The 12,309-nt window shown below is 39.2% G+C and overlaps 1 protein-coding gene across 10 annotated transcripts in view; it reads right to left on the bottom strand.

The window, feature by feature from the left end:
• Positions 1–12,309, bottom strand: part of CPEB3 (cytoplasmic polyadenylation element binding protein 3) — a 180,756-nt gene that overhangs the window by 161,754 nt on the left and 6,693 nt on the right. For 6 of the 10 annotated variants that reach the window (XM_019484224.2, XM_019484228.2, XM_019484230.2 and 3 more), the window contains exons 1-2: positions 5,893–6,027; positions 4,763–5,661 (exon numbers count right to left, since the gene is read on the bottom strand). In XM_019484224.2, the coding sequence (XP_019339769.1) occupies positions 4,763–5,650 (888 nt within the window). In that variant the 5' untranslated portion in view covers positions 5,651–5,661; positions 5,893–6,027. Of the gene's footprint in view, positions 1–4,762; positions 5,662–5,892; positions 6,028–7,846; positions 8,153–12,309 lie in introns of those variants that run through there. The other 4 variants (XM_019484225.2, XM_019484226.2, XM_019484227.2 and 1 more) reach the window with 3 other exon arrangements.

Below are 12,309 nucleotides of genomic sequence, written 5' to 3'. Positions count from 1 at the left end.
AGCGTGTTCACCTCACCCCACATCTTAGTGTCATCAGCAAACTTGGACAGCATGCTTTCCACCCCATCATCCAAGTCGCTGATGAAGATGTTAAACAGTGTGGGCCCAAGGATCAAGCCCTGGGGTACCCCACTGCTCACATCTCGCCAGGTTGAGTAAAACCCATCCACCACTACTCTCTGGGTGCATCCCCCAATCAGCCAATTTTTTACCCGTCCAACTGTATAGGCATCAATGCCACAGTTGCTTTAATTTATTGATGAGGATAGTCGCTTAATTATTAATTCAGCATTTCTCAACCCGTGGGTTGCAAGAACATATGAGAGGGTCGTGAACAAAAAAAAAAAAAAACTTTAAAAATTGATTCTCCTTTAAAGAAAAAAAAACATGGGAAACCGTGGCTTTTCCTTTACAGGCTGTCACTTCCAGCCTGCAGACTGCTTAGGGCCCCCCATGCCTCCCACACCCCCACCCTCTTCCCCCACACACTGGGAGGCAGAGGCCCAGGGGCAGCAGGTCAGGACTGAGGGGCACGGGCCATTGTTTGCAAATGGGTTCTGGTACAAAAAAAGGTTGAGAACCACAGCTTTAATTCATTTCTTGGATTAGTATCAACAAGGGTATGGGACTGAAGATCAGAAAGCCAACTATGACCAGTACTTCAAATGTTACACATCTTATACATTCATAGATAGATATCCATCTCTTAGCCTCTTTAGTAGTCAAGTCTTATTAATCAGATAGTAGAAAAATTACACAGAAGTTGTAACCTTGATAGGTTCCTCACCCTCCATATGATTTTGGCAAACAATGATGATTCTATTTAGCACAACATGTGGCATAACACTTGCAGAGACTTATAAATTACTAAACGCAAAAAGTTGTAAATGTTAACTTTATATTTCACAATAATATTAAATGCCATTTGCCAAAGTTGAATATAGTTTCTAACTTTAGTTGAATCTATTCTATGAATCTATGTATCAACATAATCCTGATTAATACAGTAAGAGATACCATATTGCTTCAAGGTAGGCAACAGATTATATGCTGCAGTCTCTTAACTAAAAATAACCCATTTCAACCTTTTTAGATGGTCTCTTGAACAGCAAATTCAAATAGTGATAATATCCTATTCACATTCTTTTAAATATACCCCTGGCAACAATAATCAGTTTAATCAAACTCATTAGTCAAAGCTGAAGAGAGAAATGTTATGTTTTATCAATATAAACAAAGCAGCAACAAGTTGCTATATATACACACACGTTTAAAAAAAAAAAAGTCATTGGTCTGAAAACACACATAACTTGCGATATATAATGTACAATAAAGAAAGCAGTATGTTTTGTGGAACGCACTGCACAGTTCAACCAACCCATTTCTGGAAAATCATCATTCCACTTATTTGTTAAAGTGGAAGTATTAACAATCTTTGGCAGTGGTCTTCCTCTACTTCCACATCACCCCCACCTCTCCAATTCCTCCACTATCTTCTGCCTTCTGTCAGGAATTCTTCATCCTCAGATTTTTCTTCATTCTCCACAACAACTTTTTTTACTCCATCCTTTCTTGCATCTTTTGTTGCCTCCTATTTTCAGCTTTGTACCTTTAATTTTTTTATAATGCAGCCTCTTCCAACAAGAAGCAGCGTCAACATAGTATACCAAAAAGTCACCTCTGCCAAAGCATCTTCTACTTGCTTTTCAACAATAATCACAATTAAATGCTACCAAAACTGGTTTTACTATTTAATTCTTCAATTATGTCATCTAACAGAGTGCTTCAGGCCATTCACTTTGTTTATTATGATTTGAATTATCAAGTACAATGGACACTCAGGAAATAAGGTGCTTAGAAGAATGTGGTCATTTAACACATTGGTTTATATGTCCTTCTAGAGAAATGTTTTCAAGTTATAAAAGAACTATTTTCCTACATCAGGCTACACAAGCTAACAAAGCCTTCTCTTAAAAGTATGCAAGAAAATACAAGTCTTGATTACAGCAAGATTTTCCAACACAAACAATTATGACTTCTCAAACTATTCATTCTGTAACCAAAATCAGTATGATAAAACGAGTCTTAAGACAATACAATGTTTCTCATCTCTTCTTTGGGATGCTTCTAGTCTTTAAAAATAGTCCCAATACTTTGACACTGGTAACACATACATATTTAGCTGTCAATTATAAGTTTCAAATATTTCTTCTTTGTCAACAGTTGCAGTATCTAATTTTATTTCCCCGTCTCACTCGCATGTTTTAAGATATTAACAGAATCTCTATTGGAAGACACTGTTGAAACCAAAACCAAACACATTAGGTGTTAAGGTTAAGAGAGGCGTAACTACAGACCTGCCAGAAGTATTTCACAGCAATGACAAGCAAAATTTCATGTCAACTTTTATCAAACAAAGTCTTTGCCTTCTGTTTAAGCCACTACCTATGTTTTTAATCATCATCAAATCTTCAGACCAAGTAAAAAAAAAAAAAAAAAAAAGTGCAAACAAATGTCCATGCACAATATTACGATTACAAGAGTCCTCCCAAAATTTCTGTGCAGTAGTAAAGGAAACAAATTATTCAGAGAAGTAATGGCTGGTAATTCAAGGGCAAAACTCTCCTCTCTGCTTACAAACCCCCCCCCCCCCAAAAAACCAAAAAAACAAAAAAACTTATGCTATAAATCTGATATAATTAGTTATTGATATCTGAATCCTCCTTGCCTTTTGCCTACATCTATATATACACACACACACCAGCTCTGAGGTGCACATTTAATCTGGCTATGACAGTATTTACAGCGGTCTCTGTAAATGGACGCTGTCAGATTAAACGCATGTGGAAGAAAGCAACAAATATCCCAATTTATAAGGCTTTAATTGTAATGCATTTCCAAAGCTTAATTTTAGAAACTAAATTAACCTTTTACTGCTGTCTCCCTTATTTACAATTATATAGTCAGTTTAGCATATGACCATATTTAATAATTTTAACTTTTAAATGCTCCTTCATTAGCATAATACTTTTTTCCCTAGGTTGCAACTACTACAGTAGAATGTAGTTTTGTGAAAAAACACTTTCCATTTGTACTTAACCAAAATAATGTAAATAGTGGCCTTCATGTTAACTTCTGTGAAGTCTTCACTTTAGAAAATCTAAATAGAAATCCCAATTTTACATCAGGAACCCTTTATGTCATCCTAAAAGGTAACTGGATTGCATGTGCTAGTCAATCTTGTTACACAAAACAGGAGCAGAACATCTCAAAAAGTTTGTCCCCTCTGAAGCCAGAGACAGTGACAGCCAGGACATTAAATCTGCTTCTCCTCTACTAAGAGTAACCAATAGGAAATTAGCAACTCTCCCTTTAAATAGAATGAAGCAGCAAAATTAAAATCAAGGCTCATTTTTAAAAAGCATTATGTAAAGGGGTAGAAAATGCACAAGAATACAAGCATTTTAGGGCTAATTTTTTCATTAAAGCCGAACAGATTTTTAAATAGTTCCTACCATTCCAAACACCAAGTCTAAGTCTAAATGCCTTTTCTGTTGCCAATATTGTGCTAAAGACCAGACTGTTTATTTGTCTCAAGACAAATAAACCATACATATCATGTAATAATATTTCTAAACAGATACATTTCATTTAATTTAAATGTGCAAAAGATAAACCAATAGAAATGTAGGATTCAATACATATTGTATAAATGCACCTGAAGAAGTGTGTGCTCTAGCTTATTCTCCTTAAAAAGGAATGCAACACCAAGACAAGCTTCACTCTACATTAAAATTGCATATCTTCTATGTGCCCCAGTTTCAGTTGCAATTGATCTGCCTTGTGGTTGTAGATAACAAAACCAGTGAAGGACACTGCAGCTTTAAATATTTCAGAGCTATGTGGCTTGTAAATAGACTCCATTGCAATATGGCTCTGAAGGTCGTGTCCTATTGTCTCTTTTCTCTACAAAATATACTGAACAGCATAAAAATTATCCATTATAGAATACATGACCACCATATCTAAATCATGTCAAATGTATTAGAGATTTCCTTATTAGAAAGGGCTGGTACAATATTCTTTCCATAGACACCTAGGCTGCTTCTAAATGCATTAAAAACCTAGACCATGTATTGCACATTTAATTTAAATTTCACCATCTAATTTGTATACATTATGCAAACAAAATCCCTTTTAAACTGCATTTCAGGAGCAAATGTAACCCCTTTAATGGCAAAAAAAAAAAAAAAAAATTGAACTGAATTTGAGATTCAGAAGCATCCTTGGTTAAAGCATATTTTAGCTAAAAAAATTAAGCCAGCTACTTTACCATCATATAATTTACCATCATTATATAGCATTTAAAAATACAAATTAAATTATGCATTGAGTACCCATAGGAAAGAAAGTCTGTCGAACCTGGGGTTTTCGGGTTTGGGTTGGGGGGGGGGGGGCGGGGGGCAGTTGGTTTATTTCTTAAGAGCAATTAATTTTCTAAGGTTAAAAACCCTAAAGGAATTTAAAAGATATCTATTTTTCTTTTGGTTTAATCATGACTGCCTTACTCAAGGATGCAAGAACTGTATTATGTACAGTTCCTAGGAGGCATATAGGAGGAGGAGGAGAGCACTCAATGCAGGCAGAAGCTATGGAAAAGGTGGAAGTGACATGTCACCTTTTAGATAGGATGTTGGTGCAGATTGCACCACGCAACCTTGACATACCCATCATCAGTGCAGAAGGTGCGTTAAAACATTACCTGAAAAGGCAACAGATTGTTGCCATTATCCGTCCTGAAAGCGTTGTCTTCCATCCAGGATTTTGGGGTTAAAGGTGCAGCCCGCGGGAATTTTGGAGGGGCAATAACATTGCTGGAAAAGGGTTTTTTGAGAGGTGAAATGGGATTGAGAGGAGAGGGCACTCCAACCCCCACTCCTACACCAACTCCCACTCCAACTGCCCTTCGAGGGTCCCTGCCAGCTTGCAACCCACCCCAAGGGTTGGAAGGTGTACTCCATGCTGCGTTTTGGTGGTTATTCCAGCTGGAGGAGGAAGAGGAAGAGGCAGAGGAGGAAGACGGCTTGCTGGTCATGATGGGCTGATGGCTGTAAGCAGCATTTCTCTGAGCAAAAGGTGCCTGGTTGGGGCTCACAGGGGACCTCCTTTGCTGCTGCTGTTGCTGAGCTTGCTGCTGTTGATGTTGGTGGTGCTGAGTCTGAGCTAGGCCAATCTGGGGAGAGAAAGTGCCACCAAACACAGGGTTGACATGATGCGGGAAATTCTGGAAAAGCATTGTTCCATTGACTGGAGTAATCCCTTGGAAAAAGCTATCATCCACTGCGTTTGTGGTCCCTGTCGACCAGGTGCTGCCAAAGGAGGGAGACAAGGAGGTGCCAGCTGCAGGTTCTTGCTGAGGCTGGTGAAAGCTCAAGCCAGGCAAGATGGGGGACTCCATCTGCATCTTCTCCTTGCTGTTCTGAGCAGGAGCTGCTGTGCCGATACTAGTCACTGAGCTGCTGTCTTCTGGTTTGGGTGTCTCCGATGAGATGGGTGTAGAAGGGGCTTCTGCTGAGTTTGGATCTTGCTGCTGCTGCTGCCGCTGCTGGGGCTGGGCTTTGCTTTTGTCCATCAGTAAATCATCCTGCATGGTTTGCGCAGCTGAAACAGTGGGGAGGGGGAAACAACACAAAGACAAGTTAACATTTTAATTCATGCTATTAACCGGGTGCTTTGTATTTCGCTAACCTTCCGTTCTATGCTAGTGCAATGCCTTTTCGAGTTGCAAAGCCAAGCCGTAATCTCCCCCTCCCCCCTCAGTCAGGCATATGCAACGTTTGATCCGTGTGATCGTGCTAGATGGTCTTTAAAATATATTTGAAGATGCTTCACCCTTTTTGATGCCTTGGTTCCCTTCAGTCTAAATGAGAGATGGACTTATAGGGCAGAGATATACAGCAATTTCGCCACGTCTCTTTTCTCTTACACCGGAACTCAGAGCTCTCACCCTGCAATGAGAAACTGATTCTGGTTCCTGTTTTTCCAAGCACCCTCCTCCTCCTCCACCTCCTCCCCGGTTATTTGCATACGTCAATAAATACTGCTGCGTCCTTCAGCAAGGTTAAAAAGACACCAGCCTTTACTCTCCTCCACCCCCTCTCCTATTAGGAGACTTTTAAAGGAACAGGATGCTCATTTCCCTTAATTAACAAACAGGCTTTCAATTAGTTCATGCAGTAGCACAGAAGCCTGCTCAAAACCTCGAGCCGCCTACGATAGAGGCTCGTCAACCGCCCCAGCGTTTCCTGGCCGCTCCCGCCCGCGGACAGTGACACCACGGCTAGATGCCGCCGGGAGTCCCAGCAAGGGGCAGAGCGCGGAGGCGCAGTTCTAGCTGCCCCTAAAGACCAGAAGGCTTTTCTGTGCAAGACAACATTTTACATCCTTGCTGGAGTGTCTCTGCTCACGACGTGCTTTTCGATGCGCGATCATCTCTAGGATACTGTGTCTTTAGAAAGATTTATATCAAAATAAAGACCGGGACTGATCAAACCCTTTTCATATATGTGCACACACAAAAGCCACCTTTCCTCTGCATGAGAAGGATTGATTAAAAACTGGGATTTAGATGCGAATCACTAAAAATAACTACTTCAAAGCTTATTAATTACATTTACGTAGTGTGAGCAAATCCTGTATCTGTTTAAAAAGGTACGTCATATATGAAGCCAAGAAAGACAATATTACAGTTATTTGAAAACTCACTAGCACGCTGCCAGCTGTATAGAGGTCGGGGCAGGGAATGCAAGGAACGAGCGCAAACACCCACATCTTGCAGATTTAGACAGGTCAACATACTTATTCTAAACGTGAATAAGATGGATTTTAAAATAAGAAGCTTGTTTATTTTAAAACTCATTTTGAACTAGTCGTGTCAATAGAGGTAAGCATTTTCAAACGCCATATGGTTAGGACAATAAAAAATGTGATTAAGGGCTTGGATTCCTAAAATCGCTCGTCTTTTAGACTGCTATTTAATTGCGGCAAAATAAACTTGGTGTCAAATTAACAAACAGCTGCTTAGGAAGTTATCAAACTGTGAAGTCACAACAGCCTCCTTCCTTACGTTCCCTATTTGCAAATGCCTAATGCCATTCGCTCAAGATATCCAAAAAGGATTTAAACAACATGGTAACGTCTGATTCAAGACGCACACCTTAGAAAAATGTGACACATCCGATTCCTACCACCAATTAAATTAGGATTTGTTTCCTGCTCTCTCTCTTCAACACGCAAGCTTCACAATAATGGCTTATGAAGAGCCCCTGTAGTGAGCCAGCATTAAGCCAAGTTCCTAGGCAGGGAGCAAAGTATTGCATCTGTAACACGCACCCTGCTGCTCGGGGGCAGGAAGCCGGTGAGGCAGCTCCGAGCAGTACTGCAGTAAGCCATAATATTCCAGGCTCCGTGGAGCTTTCTATCCAAATCCCCACAACTGTCTGGGCTGCACACAACTGCTGACGATTCCATGTGAGAGAGAAAAAAGGCCCTTATAATCTTTACCCTGGTTTTGATGCCTCCGTTTAGGACCCCCCCCCGGCAAAAATTAGAAGAAAAACATATCGGTGAAAGGTCAAAATTATGCCGTCAATAAAGTATACTTGAAAGACTAAGTCCGAGTCATCTCTAGTGGGTCCCTCCGCAGTTGTTTCAAATGCACATCCTGACTTGGCTATTTGTTTCTGAACTTTGTCCCGAGGACAGTCATCCACACTCGTTTTCACAACGCTCCGTAAAGGTAACATTTCAGCACAAATTTAACCCTCTAGTCAAGGTCAAGACCTACCTTTAATGAATGAAGCCAGGCGGAATGGAAAAACACTGGATAATAAATGACTGTGAAAACCAGGCCAGCCAATGTCTAATATGTTGGGTTAATATGCGGTGCCTCTTGATTATTTGCTGGTGTAAGTATTTGTGCAATGTTACAGTCCAGTACAAAAAAAAAAAAACTATATCCCCATAACAATCCCAGCTCCGTCTGCATGCAGTAACCCACGCAGTCCACGCGGAGATTCCTAGGACGACTACCTTTGACTGGTCTGTATTTCAAGATCGATAAAATGACAGTGTATTTATTTCTTCTTTCGGATTTGGTGTATGAGAAACAGACGACCGCTCTGGCAAGAGCACTTTGACAACTGGAAGCTCAGGACGCATGCTCACCCGCGGAATTGTGGGAATTGAAGTCTTACTCGCACACAACTCTTGCTAGATGCACATTGGAAGAACCGTTCTGAAAATAGAGCTCAGAAACATTCATGCTCCAGGGGGAAGTGGTTGTGGCCCAAATCGGTATATTCTTGTTTTAAATAACTGGTCTGACAGGCTGAACTAGAAATTGGGATTAAAAATTAAAAATCCCTAGTTGTATGATAGATACTTAAAGTTTAGATCAGATGTAGCTCCCAAACATAATTAGAATGCTAGTACTAGCATGCATGACATGACTAGCTGCTTAATTTAGGTCTTGCAAAACATTAATGATCACCTGTCTTCAAACTATGAAGCAAAGAGAAAGCTTTAATACTTACACGCAAGTTTTCCTAGCTGACTACATTTTTAATAGTAAAGTCTATTCTTAAAATCACCAAAAATATGAGGCTTAAAAAAAAAAAAATTAAAAATCAACATCCAACTAGTGTGGTGAGTGGTGCTACTAAAATACCTGGGATCAAATAAAATCTTCAACATATTAACTGAGTATTACAGACTGCATATCCCACAAATGTAAGCTGCAAAAATAAAGCAATAAGTAGTGAAATCATTTAACAATCTGCTCTCCAGTCAGCAGTTCCCTTTTTCCATTTCAATTACCATTTTACCACATCTCTCCACCCTCCTTCTGCGCAATCAATCTGTAGCCTCAGATTATTTTTTATTGGTCAGGTATTCATATGTTCTGATGACTGATGTGGCTTTAATAAATTAAATTATATGCTGTTCTATAGATGGTATTGGTATGCAATTTTAGATGCATCAAATTGGAAACGTTGGCTGTAGTGCTCAAGAAAAGTTACACAAATGTGCAATCCATATTAATGATGGTTCTAGATTTGGTAGTAATTCTCATGCAGATGTCACACAATTTAAGTGTACATTGTATTCGCATTAGTGCATTATGTTTACAGAATGGAAATGTGTACTATGAGTGAAATAAAAGAGATTAACCTGACAGGGGAAATTTAAATAGGACTTTCAATTATTTAACTGCTTATTTCCATGCTTTCCACATTTTAGTTAGTCTGAAATACAACCTTAACTCAAAGCTGTAAAGATTAAACCCTCAGCACTCATTCTAGTCTGTTGTGCCACTCAGTTGCACACATGGACCAAGATAGATATCTTAATAGATCATATGAGGAGTCTTGAACTCAACTACCACGGAACTGGTTATTTTGACTCCATGCCATTCCTTTATGTCCCCCCCAGACAGCACAGGGAGGTGTCAGGGCAGAGGAGAGTGTTGTTAGAGCATGCAGTTCCCTAGGTAACTTTCCTGACATCTGGAAGCAGAGGGGGAAGCAGTTCCCTAACTTCTGGAAGCAAGAGGGGGGCAGGGAGAGCTGCTGTTCCAAGACAACACAAAAGGAGACTGCGTTGTACTTAAATTTGCACTGGAAGCCAAAATGGCTCCATCCCATACCACCTTGGGGAAGGAGGGAACAGTGTCCTGATTTATCTCATCTTACAGGACTAAATTTTTGTGGGATACTGCCCCAATTATTTTAGAAGCTATGCATAAATGCTCCAGGTTAAGGTGGATAGCCACCAATATTTACTGGTATCATCCCTTGTATGTTCCCCTGACCAGCTGAAAGACTTCTGAAATGTGTTATCCCCCATTCCTCACCAGCCTTGCTTCCCTGCAAGACACCATCTTTTTCTCATAACCTCTTAATGGCCACATTTCCCTTCTACCATCACCCCAAGACATGGCCCCCAACATATCCTCAAAACAATACTAGTTAAGATCTATGCATTTTACTAATTTTGGACCCTATTCGGAGAGGCCTTGCAGTTTCCAGCTTATGCAACATCTTGAGTTTAAATACCCTTCCTAGTAATCATGGTACATGATATTATATATTAAGAAGTATACATTTTCAGAATCCTATGTCACAATCCAAATACGTGATGAGAGTTTCCAAAAAAAGTAGCATCAAGTGACTGACTGGATGCCCAGTAGTCAGAGTTTATTCTAGCCTATTGATCCTTGTTGCAATTTGCACTCTGTTTGCAAAGGGTCACAGCCCAAACTGTCAACTCTTAATAAGGAGAGTTTTACTCTTTAGGTCAGCTAAGAAGGTAATGAGAGTTCATGTAAAGGAACATAGCTAAACAGAAAAAGGAAGTGCTCCACGATGAAGACAACAGATTCAGTGCAATTGAAAATATAATGGCCAGCAGGGAAAAAAAAAAAAAATAAAGAAAACTTTCTCCTACCAATACTCTTTGGCAATTGGGAATGAGAAGGATAATATGAAGTGCCACATTAATAACATACAAGGAGTTAATTTAATTTGGTATTTTCATTGACCCATATTAAAAAAACCCAACAACAGAGGGACTGAACTTTGTAGTATCGTATTGTTTGAATTGGTTTAACAGCCTGCTCTCCACATGTCCTTCCATAGTATCTGATGAAGTGAGCTTTTGCTTGAGACCTTATGCATCTGATTCAGCCTATAAGGCGCATCTCTATCCTGCATTCTGCCCCATTTTATATCTCGTAATTTTACCTTGTGTAGTTTATTCCGGTGTCCTTGCAATTTAATCATAGCTAGTGTAGCTGCAACTGCTATCTTTATTCATATAAAATTATTATCTTAAAGGTAATTTGAAAGGTAAGACTACACTAAAAATACCCAAGTTTAATTAATAAAGAAGTTATTGGTCTTTAATTCTGGGACAAGGTAAAGAATGACCTCATAATTTATGTATATATTGTTATCACAGCATTACTTCTCCTTTGCACAAACTGAACTGCAATTGCTTTCACATTGTTCAATTACCCAACTTTGTTTGGATTTCTGAATTTTCTCAATCCTTCCTAGTCTTGTCTAAACAAAATGATTATTATAGCTATTCAGTTATTCAGCCCCTTTTCTGGGCCTGCATTACTTCTACTGATCCTTAGGTACTTTCTTTCTTGCTTATAAGCTATTTTACCAGAATGCCTTAAGTAGATTTATTACTAATTGATTTAATTTGTTACTATATTCTCCTAACATGTATATTATTAACTCTAAAAAAAAGATCATAAGGCCATAGTTAAAGCTCAGTGATCATTGCCAACTATCACAATATTGATGCAACTCTCACAAGATGTTTAAGGAGTCTCATTTAATATTTATTTTTGCCTAACCTGAAGTTTTGCTGTTACCTAAAATGGCTGCCATCTCACATTACTATAGGAACAAAGCCACAGACTAACCTGAATAAGATGGCAGTCATCTCCTTTTTACTTGTGCTGGCAAAAAACGATGCTGCTCCTCACAAAGATGGTCAGGCATCTGTTTTCAACAAAGCTGACATCTAGCTGTTGTCAGGTGAAGACCAGCTAGGGACAAACAGTAAAAGGTGCAGGGAAAGGGTATATGGCAACAGCAGCAGGGAAGAAGAATGTGTTAGGGAACCAAGTAGGAAACAATAATCTGCCAAAGTAATGCGAGGGAAGCAAGACAAGCTAAGCAAATGTATAGTGAAACACAGTAAGTCAAAAAAAAATATTAATGGGTAGAAAACTGAGGGAAAACTAAACTTGAGACAGATACGAGACAGGAGACTATAAAGGAGCACAAAGGAAGAATCTAAGCATAGTAATTGCTATTAAGGAGAGGGGGGGGGGATTTGATTTCTCTCTTAATAGTGACTCTTATGATTTTATCTTTTTAGAAATGCCTTTGAAGTTGTAATTTAACCCAAAAGTGATCTGACAAATTGAGGATGCGTGACTTGCCTTAATTGTGTGTTTAGGGGGAAGAGGAAACTGACCAACCAAACAGAATTAAATCCAAAAAGGGTTTTTTAAAGTTATATTTATCAAGTTTTAGAAGCTGTGTTATGATTTTATGCTTCACAGGTCTTTATAGCACAGCTTTACAAGCCAAGTGTTGTACATTTCACATGACCCTCAAGTTTTTGGTAACCTTGTCATGTCTGGCCACATCTAAGAGACAGAGCAAGGTGTTACCCTTCCTTATGGAATATTTGTGCAAGTAATCATGGGTTCTGGTTTCAACACTC

Source organism: Alligator mississippiensis, chromosome 6, assembly GCF_030867095.1.
Source record: "Alligator mississippiensis isolate rAllMis1 chromosome 6, rAllMis1, whole genome shotgun sequence".
NCBI lineage: Eukaryota > Metazoa > Chordata > Crocodylia > Alligatoridae > Alligator > Alligator mississippiensis.
Note: the sequence above shows the minus strand (reverse complement) of the source record. Positions and strands in the feature narration are given on the sequence as shown.